Source organism: Oncorhynchus clarkii, unplaced genomic scaffold (genome assembly GCF_045791955.1).
Source record: "Oncorhynchus clarkii lewisi isolate Uvic-CL-2024 unplaced genomic scaffold, UVic_Ocla_1.0 unplaced_contig_312_pilon_pilon, whole genome shotgun sequence".
Classification (NCBI taxonomy): Eukaryota; Metazoa; Chordata; class Actinopteri; order Salmoniformes; family Salmonidae; genus Oncorhynchus; species Oncorhynchus clarkii.
The window spans coordinates 1-15,812 of NW_027259945.1; the positions used below are offsets into that span (position 1 = coordinate 1).

The following is a 15,812-nucleotide window of genomic DNA, read 5'->3' on the forward strand; positions in this document are numbered from 1 at the left end:
GATTTCTAATTGGTGACCTTAATTCATTAATCAAGTAGGGCCGCGGCTTTTGTGGAGCGCTGGGTAACGATGCTTCGAGGGTGACTGTTGATGTGTGCAGAAGGTCCCTGGTTCGCGCCCGGGTATGGGCGAGGGGACGGTTTGAAATTATACTGTTACACATGCGCCTCTGCTTCCAGTATCAATATCTCTGTCCTCCACATTCATCCTCATCCTCCCACTCCATATCATCAGAACTGTCCCCCACATTGATCGCATTCCAGCACAGCTGTTGCTTCTCAAACTCTCCATTTCCATTGTTTCAGGGGTGTCAAACTCAATCCATTGAGGGCCGACTCTCCTCGGTTCCTTCCCCCCCATTTCAATTAAAACTTATACAATCAGATGAGATTTCTAATTGGTGGAGCGAAAACCCGCAGACCCTTGGTCCTCCATGGAATGAGTTTGATACGTGCTCCGATTCATTTGCATTAATCGACGCCATTCCATGCAGTTGGCCTCTCTCTCCAAATGGTGAAGGATAACTTCAGTTAGCTTCCCTCTATTTTGACACTCCATCACGCAGCCTGATGTCACCATTTCACCACGAGCAAACTCCTTGAAAGACAACCGAAACCGTTGCCGCCTTTTGACTTGCGTCGTACGAACCACCCTGATCTCCGGAGCTTACATTAACGAAACAGGGTATGTAAACTCGCGAGACCAGGATGGTTTGGACGAGACTATTTACCAGCTAATAAACAACATTTTACACAAAACCAAGAACATGTAAAAACGACCTCAAATAAGTGGAATCTTTATGAAATGACTTTGACGAAATTTTGTACATACAGTCAGATCAAGCCAAAGTCTAGTTATGTGACTTGTAAAATATTTTTTTAACACGTTCTTCACTCACTCGGTTTGACCACAAAATAACACATACAATTAAAACCTTTACCAAACGTGATAATACCTTGACGGATTTGTTACCTAGCATGTTATATATTCTCTCGGCATTAGAAAGTTTAAACATGCTATTACATACCTACAATGATACATTTGAAACGGACACAACCACTATCGACACAACAACACAGCTCTGTCGTTTCGACCCGAAACTTCCTGTTCCCAACTACGACATGTTCAACAGCATCATCGTATTCTTATTCTCTGGTATACTGACATTTACACAAATATAACGTGTCTGCCGCCACCTACTGTAAGGTTAATAAACTGTAGAAGAAAATAAATTTCCTTTGCGGAAAAGGGGAGGGGGAACAACGACATCAAAACTCATAATCAAAAATCCATAATTTAAAAATAAAGTATTTGTGTTTGGTGAGTCCGCCAAATCAGATGCAGTAGGGATGCGCGAATTTTAAAAAAATTCTGTCCTGCTGATCATTCAAAATGTAAGGAGTACTTTTGGGTGTCAGGGAAAATGTATGGAGTTGAAAGTACATTATTTTCTTTAGGAATGTAGTGGAGTAAAAGTAGAAGTTGTCAAAATATCAAAAGTAAAGTACAGATACCCAACCTGATGTGGCACTTAAATATTTGTCTCATACTTTTTTTACACCCACTGATTACAGGGAATACTAGCTGAAGATGTTGCCTCCTACGAGGCCCATGAGACTGTGTAGGGATGTGATTTGAATCGGACTGTGACTGAAGGAGTGGGATGTTGTTATTGATCTATTTCTGTATTTTATTGACATCCTATTCCCCTCCCTTTTCCGTAAAGGAAATGTATTTTCTTCTACAGTTTATTAACCTTACAGTAGGTGGCGGCAGACACGTTATATTTGTGTAAATGTTATTTTATTATTATTATTATTATTATTTTATTAACAACAAATCAATACATAAAGCACATGAGGGAACACAAGCATACATAGATTACGAACAATGGACAATCGAGCTAGGGGGTACAATATCACATTACAATTACATAAGGACCTTAAGGGACATGCATATATTACCAATTCTAACAGCTTTTTTGTTAGTAGAGCATTTAACCGTCTTAAAATACAGTTCAATTTCCTTTTTGTAGGGTACGAAAATGTGGTTTTCTGTTTGTAAATTTACATTTGTGTATATGAAATTTGGCCAAAAGAATAATGAAATTAGATACATCAAAATGTTTCAGCTTATTTCCATTGCATGTAAAGAATCCAAACAGTACATCTCTCCACAATAGTGTAAAATCTTCATAAAAGTGTTCAATTATAAACCTTCTGATGTCTTGCCACAAGACAAGTTTTTCTACATGCATACAATGCCAAAAAAGATGCAACACTGTTTCTGGGTGGTCATTACAAAAGGAGCAATTTGAGTTGATGTTTTCCTTAAACTTCTTCATATAGTGGTTGGCAGTGGTTGGCAGGATAATATTTATGAATAATTTTAAAGGAAACTTCCTTAATTTTGTTAACAAGTAGGTATGTGTGTGGCAACATCCAAACTTTGTTCTAACAGATTTTATCAATAAATCCATTCCAATAAGACATGACATAAGGTATAGATAGATACAACATCCTGCTGAAACAAGGATCGTATCGCTCTGTTGTTGAATTGAGTCAACAGGGTCAACAGAAGGTAGGCTCTGAGGGTCAGGTCTTGACACGTTCCTGAATAACATAGCAACATATATATATATATATATATATATATATTTGTGTAAACGTCAGTACACCAGAGGAGAAGATGACGCTGTTGAACATGTCGTAGTTGGGAACAGGAAGTTCCGGGTAGAAACCACAGAACTGTGTTGTTATGTCGATAGTGGTTGTGTCAGTTTCAAATGTATCATTGTAGGTATGTAATAGCATGTTTAACTTTCTAATGTCGAAAGAATATAAAACATGCTAGGTAACAAATCCGTCAAGGTATTATCACGTTTGGTAAAGGTTTTAATTGTCAAACCGAGTGAGTGAAGAACGTGATTTAAAACGATGATTTTTCAAGTCACTTAGCTAGACTTTGGGTTTGTCTGAGTGTATGTACATCATTTCGTCAAAGTCCACTTTGAGTTCGTTTTTACATGTTCTTGGTTTTGTGTAAAATTATGTTTATGAGCTGGTAAATAGCCTCGTTTAAACCATCCTGAACTCGCAAGTTTACATACACTTGATATTTCATGTAAGCTCGCGAGATCTGGATGGTTTGGACGAGGCTGGTCAAATGGCGGCTTCAGCGGTTTTGGTTGTCTTTAGAAGTTTGCTCGTGGTGAAATTGCGACACGAGGACTAAGTGTCTGCGGGTTTTCGCTACACCCTTGTACTTGATTAATGAATTAAGGTCAATAATTAGTGAGGAACTCACCTCAACTGATTGTCTATGTTTTAATTGAAAGGAAAAAATAAAACCCGCTGAGACTCGGCCCTCAATGGAATGAGTTAGACAGCCCTGAAACAATTGAAATGGAGAGAGAGTTTGAGAAGCAACAGCTGTGCTGGAATGCGATCAATGTGGGGGGCAGTTCTGATGATATGGAGCGGGAGGATGAGGGCCTAGTATTTGAATGGTCTGTAGTGGAAAGACATAGGGAGAACAGAGATACTGATACTGGAAGCAGAGGCGCATGTAGCATAGTACCTAGAGGCCCACGGTAGGGAGCTAGAATAATAATGTGTCCGAGTGGAAAGTTGGGATGGTGTTTTAGGAAACCACAGGGTGTAAATGAGGCCCTATCTGATTAACCAAGGCCATAAAAAGATGTGAAGTTAAACTAGGCTGCATCTGTGTAAATTAGAACTTGTTCTGAACTAGCCTACCTGGTTAAATAAAGGTGAAATAAAAAATAAATGGTAGATTGTTAATATCTTGTGCTGGTCAGGTTCAGCAAGGGAAGATTCTTCAAAAGGAAAATCATAATGGGACGAAGCTCAGAAGCCATGACCCTGGAGCTGATGCTACATTGAAGGGAGTAATAATCTATGAGGTCCCAATATCTATGTCCATGGATTTTTTATTTATTTTTTATTTTACCTTTATTTAACCAGGCAAGTCAGTTAAGAACAAATTCTTATTTTCAATGACGGCCTAGGAACAGTGGGTTAACTGCCTGTTCAGGGGCAGAACGACAGATGATATTGTTAAAGAACATGTGAAGGGAGACAGAGTGGTTGAAGCCTAAAGGTTGATCAGTAGGAAAGAGGGTTAAAGAAGTGAAAGCTTATCAGTGCTGTTGAGGTGTTAGAAGGTTTTGTCTGGAAAAGTACAGAATAGGATTCCTTAGCTTCAATGTCAGAGATTTTGACCCAGCCTCCTCATTCAACCAATCAAATGTATTTATAAAGCCCTTCTTACATCAGCTGATGTCACGACGTGCTGTACAGAAACGCAGCCTCAAACCCCAAACAGCAAGCAATGCAAGTGTAGAAGCACAGTGGCTAGGAAAAACTCCCAAGAAAGGCCAGAACCAAGGAAGAAACCTTGAGAGGAACCAGGCTATGATTGGTGGCCAGTCCTCTTCTGGCTGTGCTGGGTGGAGATTATAACAGAACATGGCCAAGATGTTCAAATGTTCATAGATGACCAGCAGGGTCAAATAATAATAATCACAGTGGTTGTCGAGGGTGCAACAGGTCAGCACCTCAGGAGTAAATGTCAGTTGGCTTTTCATAGCCAATCATTGAGAGCATCTCTACCGCTCCTGCTGTCTCTAGAGAGTTGAAAACAGCAGGTCTGGAACAGGTAGCACGTCCAGTGAACAGGTCAGGGTTCCATAGCAGAACAGTTGAAACTGGAGCAGCAACAGTGAATCATCACAGTGTTTTTAAATGCCAAAGAATGGGACATGTAGTTGTTGAGTGAAAAGATGTGCCAAGTGTGGTGGGGAACATGATTACAGTGAATATTGGACCAATGTGACTGTTAAGTGTTGCAATTGTGTGGAGGACACAGAGCAGCATTTGGTGGATGCTAGGTGCAGAGAGATGCTCAGATATATAGAATCTGTCTTGATGTATCATATGCAGAGGCTGTAAGACAGACTGGTGGAACTACAGTGCAGACTGATGGAGCTTCCATGGCTGGTCCCGTAGTAAGAGGACCTACTGTCAGACTGATGGAGCTTCCATGGCTGGTCCCGTAGTAAGAGGACCTACTGTCAGACTGATGGAGCTTCCATGGCTGATCCCTTAGTAAGAGGACCTACTGTCAGAACTGGTCTTTCGACTAGTCCTGACATGGTTTCGAAGCCTGTTCAGAAATCTTGCGTCCATAAATGCACTGTGACAAAGGATACTTTAATATTGAATAATATGTACTTCATAGCTTTCATTGTTAAGGTTATCAACAACTTGGATTGTGTAAAGCAGAAATACCAGGTTGAAAGTTATCTTGTAAATTGCAGCAGTTGTTGGGGGTAACAGATGTTACTGTCGGTATGGTTTTTGATAAGCTGGATAACCTGGGGGTGGATTGTCTCAGCATGATATAGACCCCAATGTTTGCAAACACAGAAAGGAATTATTGATATAGTTTATTGGGGGGTGTGGGAGGGTTTTGGGGAAGGGGAGGGTGTGGTAGAAGTTAATAGGTATTTCTTGTTTTATTTTCTTAGTACTGAATTAGACAGACATGGACCTTAAAGGTTTGTTTGTGGACCTCCATGATACCATAGGAGGTCTGCATCAATGGACTTCAGTGCAGGTAGTGCCTCATCAGAGAGAGAACATTTCAGTTGCTCTACAGTTCTGAAGCTGAATGTAATGATTATCAGTTCTTTACATGTGTACTAATATTCAGACACATTCAGTTGTTTCTATATTTATCTATAATTCAGGGTTTTCACATGGGGCTTAAAGTAAATAAATATTAGTGCCTGAAAAGTCCTTGAATTTGACTTGACACTGTAAGACCCCTGATAGTTCTTAATATGGTGTGAACGGGAAATACAATTGTTTTCTGTGAGTGAAATAATATAGAGAAGACAAGGTTATTCATAAAATAGTACATAGTGCTGCCTGAAACATACTGCGATCTTGTACTAAATGGTTGTCTAGTCATTTATGTGAATTTAGGAAATCTACTATAGATTAAGTGCACTTATGTTGTGCAATTTAAAATGTGTACTTTGTGTCTAATGTGATCTAATGTTTTGTCAGGGATTATCTACCTGATCTACTGAAATGAGATAATTGAACAAGGAAAAAGAGAATATATTTTTACAGAATAAAGTGCCAGAACTGTCAAGAAAATAACTTTTGTGTCCGTTTGTCTTTATTACTACAGACCGACTCAGATTAAGTCTGAGGCCGTTAACATCAACAGTGAAGACAAACCCAGCCTGCCTCTCTCCTTCCACACTGAGTCCAAACCTACAGTCACTGGGTCCTGATTGTTACAGTGGAGCCCAGTTTGCACTGCAGGATCCAGAGATGGCATCAGTGAAGCTGGAAGACTGCAGTCAAACACTGGAGCTGAATGTCAACATTAAAGATGAAGAAGTGGAGGAGAAGATTAGGACAACTGTTAGTCATGGTAAGAGCTGGTTCTATCTATAAGTTATCTTCATGTATTAGACCTCCATAAGTTATGACCAGTCTATTGCTAGGTTGAATTCTGTAAATCTGACATCACACATCCCTGAACAACTCAAGACTTCCCAGCGAAGCAAAAACAATTTAAACTTGTAACACCTGCCTTTCCCCACACATTGTCTCAAGAACGTTGAAAATATTTAATACCCTCAATCACGAAGTTAGGCATACCTCATTTCAAAAAAGGCCATGGCTTCATCACTGTCAATATTGAATGATAATTCTTCACGTTTTACCAGTGAAATGACCAAGCTGCGTCTGCATGCCAATCGTTTGATCTCAATCAGTTTCATGGGAATATGCATTTAAATCTTCTTGGATTACTGTTTGGTGAGCAAATTAGAGCAGATGGTGTTGAATTATTTTGAATTCCTGTATTTTGTTTTAATCAAAGCACATTCTGCCTAATTGCGCGATGTTGAGTTTGGGACGATTCAGCAAACCATCCTAAAATCTCGTAAGAAATTCGTTTTTTGTTGTAACAGTAATGTTATGCTATAATATTTGGTGATGTGGACTACTAATTTATCATTAGGTGATCGTCCAAGACATTGATCTGACTTTACTAAACAAACACCATTGTGGCGGCGCATCTCACTATGAGGTCTACCTGCGTGGATTCTATGATTCCTGGAACTACCGAAAGTGGTTAAATTCACCAAAAAGGTGTTTTGATGTACATAACCTGCAAATGTGAAGATGATTGCGTTCAACCCTGTGTAAATCACTCAATTCTTAACATAAAGACTTTAAACTCAGGATTCTGTAAGAGCCTACCCCAAAGAGGATATGTGTTCACGTTCAGCTTCCTGTGCCCACCGGAAGTGCCTTAAAATGGTGTCATAGGTGCTGTTTCGGAGGCTTAAAAAGATCAGATCTTTTCAAAACTTCATATGTGTTACTAGGTAACCCTCATGAACTGTAAATCAGTCATTTCTCCCAACAGATGTCAAAGAAAAACCTCTCACATGCACATACACACACACACACACAGCAAGGATGGAGTGACAAAGTGAGGTGTTTAAAGACACAGAGTGCCTGCATTGGAATTTCCATAATCTCAAGGCCGTGCCGAGTTCAACGAGATGCCCCGCTTGACTGTAGCTCGCTCGGTCTAAGCATAGCAACCATGAGAAAAAGTAGGCCCAAAATGAAGCCTGGCCCTAAATTTAATTTGCTTTTGGGTGACAGTGAGAGAACCGTTAGGGTAAGAAGCACAATTCGTACTCTTTTGCCTCACAACATTTGGTGATGCAGAAACGAGAGAACATGTTTGGCTGTTTTTATATATATAAAATAAGGGCATCAGTCAATTGAAATGAATTAGGCCCTAACCTGGACATTTCACATGACTGGGCAGGGGTGCAGCCATGGGTGGGCCTTGGAAGGCATAGGCCCACCCACTTGGCAGCCAGACCCACCTCAGGTCCTGGGCTGACGTTGTTACACGTGGTCTACGATTGTAAGGCCGGTTGGATGTACTGCCAAATACTCTAATAGGACATTGGAGGCAGCTTATGGTATACAAGTTTATACATTCAATTCTCTGGCAACAGCTCTGGTGGACATTCCTTCAGTCAGCATGACAATTGCACGCTCCCTCAAAACTTGAGACATCTGTGACATTGTGTTGTGTGGCCTTTTATTGTCCCCAGTGTAACCGATGTGAAATGGCTAGCTAGTTAGTGGTGGTGCGTGCTAATAGTGTTTCAATCGGTGACGTCACTCGCTTTGAGACCTTGAAGTAGTGGTTCCCCTTGCTCTGCAAGGGCCGCGGCTTTTGTGGAGCGATGGGTAACGATGTCTTCGTGGGTGACTAATGTCTGTGTGCAGAGGGTCCCTGGTTCGAACCCAGGTATGGGCGAGGGGACGGACTAAAGTTATACTGTTACACCAGCACACGGTGCAACTGTGTAATGACTATGCCGTTTAATCAGTTTCTTGATATGCCACACCTGTCAGGTGGATGGATTATCTTGGTAAAGGGGAAAATGCTCACTAACAGGGATGTAAACATATTTCTGCACACAATTTGAGAGAAATAAGCTTTTTTTTTTTTTTTTTTTTTAATGTGTTGGAACATTTCAGATTTTTTTTTTTCAGCTCATGAAACATGGGACCAACACTTTACATTTATATATTTTTTCAGTGTAGTTATGCATTACTGTCCTCTCCGTGTTCGGCTGGAATTTACCCTGAAAAGGATTTGAGAAATATGATTGGTTGAGGATAGGCCTACGTCTCGTTTTGCGCTGCACAGAATGACTATTGTAGCTGGAAACAGATAGATATGGAATATCTACATAGGTGTACAGAGGCCCATTATCAGCAACCATCACTCCTGTGTTCCAATGGCATGTTGTGTTAGCTAATCCAAGTTTATCATTTTAAAAGGCTAATTGATCATTACAAAACCTTTTGCAATTATGTTAGCACAGCTGAAAACTGTGGTGCTGATTAGTGAAGCAATAAAACGGTCCATCTTTAGACTAGCTGAGTATCTGGGTCATTTGTCGGTTCGATTACAGGCTCAAAATGGCCAGAACCAAAGACCTTTCTTCTGAAACTTCTGAAATTTGGAAGAGCATTCCATGTGAGAAAGAAACTGGGGATCCCAAGAAACTGAAGATCTCGTACAACGCTGTGTACTACTCCCTTCACAGAACAGCGCAAACTGGATTCAACCAGAATAGAAAGAGGAGTGGGAGGCCCCGGTGCACAACTGGGCAAGAGGACAAGTACATTAGTGTGTCTAGTTTGAGAAACAGACAAGTCCTCAACTGGCAGCTTCATTAAATAGTACCCGCAAAACACCAATCTCAATGTCAACAGTGAAGAGGCGACTCCGGGATGCTGGCCTTCTAGACACTATTCTGGTTAGAGACTGTTTGCATTGTTCTGTGAAGAGAGTAGTACACAGCGTTGTACGAGATCTTCAGCCGTTTCCAGCTACAATAGCCATTTACAACATTAACAATGTCTACACTGTATTTCTGATCACTTTGACATTATTTGAATGGATAAAACATGTGCTTTTCTTTAAAAAACAAGGACATTTGTAAGTGACCCCAAACTTTAGAATTTATTCATTTATTTCACCACTAAAGGTATTTATTTATTTATTTAACTTCCTTTATATACTGGTTAATGTTTGGAATTTCAGATGACTGACGTGCCCAAAGTAAACTGCCTGTGAACTGCCCAAAGGCTAGGATATGCATATACTTGATCGCATTGGATAGAAAACACACTGAAGTTCCTAAAACTGTTAAAATAATGTCTGTGGGAATAACAGACCTTATATGGCAGGTCGAAAACCTCAAGGAATATTTTTATTTTTTGAGGTCACAGGTTTTTTCAATGCTTGCCTATGGGATATACACATAGATAGGACCCATATAGCAGTTCCCATGGCTTCCACTAGATGTCAACAGTCTTTAGAAAGGGTTTCAGACTTGTTTTTTGAAAAATGAACAAGTATTTGTAGTTTTTCCAAGGTGTCCCCAATTACAAAAGTAGTCATGTTGCGCGCATCAACGAGAGTGCGCTCTTCGTTATTTATCTTTGCTATTGAACACACTATTCTCCGTCTGAAATATTATTGTTTATTTGGATATTAGAATACCTGAGGATTAATTAGAAACATCGTTTGACTTGTTTGGACAAACTTTTCCGGTAACTTTTTGGATTTGTTTGTGTGCATGTTGAACGAGTGAATTACTGAGTCAAGCGCGCAAATTAAACTGATAGTTTTGGGATATAATGAAAGACTTTATCGAACAAAATGACCATTCATTGTGTAGCTGGGACCCTTGGGATTGCAATCAGAGGAAGATCTTCAAAGGTAAGTTATTTATTTAATTGCTGTCTGTGATTTTGTGACGCCTGTGCTGGTTGAAAAAGTATTTTGATGTGGGGTGCTGTCCTCAGATAATCACTTGGTATGCTTTCTCCGTAAAGCCTTTTTGAAATCTGACAACACAGTTGGATTAACAAGAAGCAACTTCTTGCTCCTACTTGAGACTTGTCTCAAGTAGACACCTGGAAATGCAAATGCGCTACGCTAAATGCTAAATGTACTCGTTAAAACTCAAACGTTCATTAAAATACACATGCAGGGTATAGAATTAAAGCTACACTCGTTGTGAACCTAGCCAACAAGTCAGATTTTTAAAATGCTTTTCGGCGAAAGCATGAGAAGCTATTATCTGATAGCATGCAACACCCCAAAATGCCTGAATGCGACGTAAACAAAGATTTAGCTTAGCCGGCGCTACACAAAACGCAGAAATAAAATATAAAACATTCATTACCTTTGACGAGCTTCTTTCTTGGCACTCCTATATGCCCCATAAACATCACTATTGGGTCTTTTTTTCGTTTAAATCGGTCCATATATACCCAAAATAGCTTTCTATGGAAGCTGTGTGATTCAGGAAAAAACAGTGTTTTAAAACGCTGCGTCATTTTTTTAAATTAAAAAAGTCGACGATAAACTTTCACAAAACACTTCGAAATACTTTTGTAATCCAACTTTAGGTATTAGTAAACGTTTATAATCTATCAAAATGATTACAGGGCGATGTATATTCAATAGCTCCTCGTCTTCAAATCAATGGCTGCCAATGTGCACATTCAAAACATCCTGGTGGAGACCGGAAGAAATTGAATCCAGTTAGTTGGATTTACCAAGAAAAAAGTCCCTGGAAAATGACGACAATGGCGACTTCGTGTGGAATCTGTAGGAATTGCATGCAGGTCCATAATTAATTTTGTGCCCTTTTAACAACCCATGAAAGTGACGCATGGAAATAATTTTTAGCTTTCAGAGAGCAGTTTTTCTTGCGCTTTTCGATGAAACACACGATCTGTTATAGTCACAGCCGTGATTTAACCAGTTTTAGAAACTTCAGAGTGTTTTCTATCCACACATACTAATCATATGCATATACTATATTCCTGGCATGAGTAGCAGGACGCTGAAAAGTTGCGCGATTTTTAACAGAATGTTCGAAAAAGGAAGGGGTAGACTTAAGAGGTTTTAATGTAAGACACATGTATTTTCATGAATGTTTAATATTACGATTTTTGTATTTAGATTTTTCCTATGTTCCTGCTTTCTAGGGAGTTTTTTGTGGCCACTGTGCTTCTACATCTGGATTGCTTGCTCTTTGGGGATTTTAGGCTGGGTTTCTGTTAAGCACTTTGTAACAACTACTGATGTAAAAACGGCTTCACACCAACTGACTGGTTCTTCTGATGTTCACACAGGATACCATGTGGAGACATTCTCTACATCCAGAGATCAACAGCAGGAAGATCAGAGAGCTAAGAGGTCTCATCACTGCCCACATTGTGAAGAGATTTTCCAATTTCTATCAAAGCTAAAAATACACCTAAAAATACACACAGGAGAGAAGCCTTATTCCTGTTCCGACTGTGGTAAATGCTTCAAAACAACAACTCAGCTAAAACTTCATCGGAGAACACACACAGGAGAGAAGCCTTATTACTGCTCTGACTGTGGAAAACGTTTTAAAACATCAACTCAGCTAAAAGTTCATCAGAGAACACACACAGGAGAGAAGCCTTTCTTCTGCTCTAACTGTGGGGCGAGTTTCTCTCATCTGGGCACCTTAAAAGCACACCAACGTATACACACAGGAGAGAAGCCTTACGTCTGCTCTGACTGTGGAACTAGTTTCTCTCAATTTTCCCACTTAAAAACACATGAACGTGTACATATAGGAGCGAAGCCTTACGTCTGCTCTGACTGTAGAAAATGCTTCACAACATCAACTGATCTAAAAGTTCATCAAAGAACACACACAGGAGAGAAGCCTTATTCCTGCTCTGACTGTGGAAAATGTTTTAAAACATCAAATGAACTAAAAGTTCACCAGAGAACACACACAGGAGAGAAGCCGTATTACTGCTCTGACTGTGGAAAGAGTTTCTCCCAATTGTATACCTTAAAAACCCATGAACGTATACATTCAGGGGAGAAGCCTTACTCCTGCTCTGGCTGTGTAAAATATTTCAAAACGTCAACTGAGCTAAAAGTTCATCAGAGAACACACACAGGAGAGAAGCCGTATTACTGCTCTGACTGTGGAAAATATTTCAAAACATTAAATGAGCTAAAAGTTCACAGGAGAACACATACAGGAGAGAAGCCCTTCTTCTGCCCTGACTGTGGAACTAGTTTCTCTCAACTTTCCCACTTAAAATCACATGAACGTATACATACAGGGGAGAAGCCATACTCCTGCTCTGACTGTGGAAAATGTTTTAAAACATTATATGAGCTAAAAGTTCATCAGAGAACACACACAGGAGAGAAGCCTTACGTCTGCTCTGACTGTGGAAAGTGCTTCACAACATCAACTGATATAAAAGTTCATCAGAGAACACACTCAGGAGAGAAGCCTTACATTTGCTTAGACTGTGGAAAGAGTTTCTCTCAACTTTCCCACTTAAAATCACATGAACGTATACATACAGGGGAGAAGCCATACTCCTGCTCTAACTGTGGAAAATGCTTCAAAACATCAACTGTGCTAACAGTTCATCAGAGAACACACACAGGAGAGAAGCCTTATCACTGCTCTGACTGTGTAAAATGCTTCACAACATCAGCTAAGCTAAAAGCTCATCAGAGAACACACACAGGAGAAAAGCCTTACTCCTGTCCTGACTGTGGTGTGAGTTTCTCTCGACTTGATACTTTAAAAACACACCAACATATACATTAAGGAGAGAAGCCATACTCCTGCTCTGCCTGTGTAAAATGCTTCAAAACTGCAAATGAGCTAATAGTTCATCAGCGACCACATGCACGAGAGAAGCCTGCTTACGTCTGCTCTGACTTTTGGGTGAGTTTCTCTCACCATAGCAACTTAACACACCAGTGTAAACACACAGGAGAGATGCCTTACCTCTGCTCTGTGGAATGGTGGGCGTGTAACTCTAACTTCTAGCCAAAGTTTGAGTGTTTGAATCTCATCAAGGAGGACTTTAGCATTTGAGCTAATTAGTAACTTTGCAACTACTTACTACTTTGTAGCTATTACTTATCATGTTAGCTTAGCATGCAGCTACTTAGCATGTTTGCTAACCTTTCCCCTAAACCCATTTAACTCTACCTTAAACCCCTCACCTAGCTAACGTTAGCAACAACAAATTGGAATTCGAAACATATCATACATCTTACAAGTTTGCAACATATTGTATGAATAACAATGTGTAAAATAACATACACATTTTAATTCTTAACGTACGATACGTCCTACAAGTCGTATTATACTGAACAACAATCTCAACGCAACAATTTCAAATATTTACAGGTTGTATAAGGAAATCAGTCAATTTAAGTCAATGAGACCCAAATCTATGGATTTCACATGACTGGGAAGGGGCTCAGCCATGGGTGGGACTTGGGAGGGCATGGGCCCACTTGGGAGCCAGGCCCAGCCAATAAGAAATAGTTTTTCCCCACAAAGGTCTTTATTACAGAAATACATTTTATTCAGCACCACCCCCCCCCCCCCCCACCCCCCCCACCCCCAGACATTCCTGCAGGTGAAGAGGTCCTGGGCTGCCGTGGTTTCATGTGATCTGCAGTTGTGAGGCCGGTTGGATGTCCTGCCAAATTCTCTAAAAGGACGTTAGAGGAGACTTATGGTAGAGATATAAACAGTTCTCTGGCAACAGCTCTGGTGGACATTCCTGCATTCATCATGACAATTGCACATTCCCTAAATTTGAGATTTGAGACATCTGTGACATTGTGTTGTGTGGCCTTTTATTGTCCCCAGCACAAGGTGCACCTGTGTAATGATAATGCTGTTTTATCGGCATCTTGATATGCCACACCTGTCAGGTGGATGGATTATCTTGACAAAGGCGGAAATGCTCACTAACAGGGATATTAACAATGTTGTGCACGACATTTGAGAGACATTAGTTTTTTGTGCATATAGAACATTACTGGATTTTTTTTGTTTCAGCTCATGAAACCAACAAATACATGTTTAGTTTATATATTGGTAGTCCAATGTAATCAAACATACTAAATGGAGTGGTACGGATGTTTATTTTGTATAATATAATACATTTTGCTCTGAGACCAGGTTGTCCCTCTGCAGTATTCTGTGGGAAGGAGCTAGTATACACTTTTTTTATTGAACTAGGCAAGTCAGTTAAGAACAAATTCTTATTTACAATGATGGCCTAGGAACAGTGGGTTAACTACCTTGTTCAGAGTCAGAACAACAGATTTTTACCTTGTCAGCTTGGGGATTCAATCTAGTAACCTTTTGGTTACTAGCTCAATGCTCTAACCACTAGGCTACCTTCCGCCCCTAACATGTATCAGATAGAGATGGTATGATGATCACTTTTCACCACAAGTTTGGGGAGGGGGGGGGGGATTGTTTTACAACTTTATTTAATGTTACACAGTCACAGTTTAGATTAGTTATTTTAGTTACTGATCATGAATGTGTTTGGATAACTGCATTGAAGCAAGCTTTATTGATCTGCCAATGAAAAATAAAGTTACATGAATATGTACTGGTCAACCTCTTCTTCTCTTTAGTATTCAGTTCTTCATATTAGATCTGACAGTATGAATGGTTCTTATGGTTGTATTCAGTTCTTCATATTAGATCTGACAGTATGAATGGTTCTTATGGTAGTATTCAGTTCTTCATATTAGATCTGACAGTATGAATGGTTCTTATGGGCTGAGTGCTGGGAGTGTTTTTGTAAGACTACAGTCAGGAGTTCTCTCTGACCCTGTGATGTCACCACCACATTAAGTACATTCATCTTAAGATAGCCAGGTGAGACAACCACATATCACAGTAAACACATTTCTCCTCAATTGGTCAGTGTCACATTATTATTATTATTTGTATTATTTGTATTTATGGGGGGGGGGGTACTCTTTAAAGACGTAGGGTTTCAGACCATTTCGGGCAGAGGGGCAGGTACTCTGCTGTCCTAGCATCAGAAGGAAGCTGGTGCCACCATTGGGGTGCCAGGACAGAGAAGTGCTTTGTCTGGGCTGAGAGGGAGCTTGACCTCCTGTAGCAGTGGGACGGCCTTGAGACCAGAGGTGGCAGAACTGAGTGCTCGGGTTGGGATACAGGGTTAGAGCCTGAAGGTAGAGATGGGGCAGTTCTTCTTGCTGCACCGTAAGTAAACACCATTGTCTTGTAGTGGATGTGAGCTTCGGCTGGACGCCAGTGGAATGTACGGAGGAGCAGGGTGACATGG

The 15,812-nt window shown here is 40.2% G+C and overlaps 1 protein-coding gene across 1 annotated transcript; it reads left to right on the plus strand.

The window, feature by feature from the left end:
• Positions 1-2,732: 2,732 nt before the first annotated feature.
• Positions 2,733-13,713, plus strand: LOC139401003 (zinc finger protein 658B-like). The gene is made up of 3 exons (XM_071145527.1): positions 2,733-2,799; positions 6,223-6,471; positions 11,802-13,713. The coding sequence occupies exons 2-3, from the start codon at positions 6,369-6,371 to the stop codon at positions 13,283-13,285; spliced, it is 1,587 nt and encodes a 528-aa protein (XP_071001628.1). The 5' UTR covers positions 2,733-2,799; positions 6,223-6,368; the 3' UTR covers positions 13,286-13,713.
• The last annotated feature ends 2,099 nt before the right edge of the window (positions 13,714-15,812 follow it).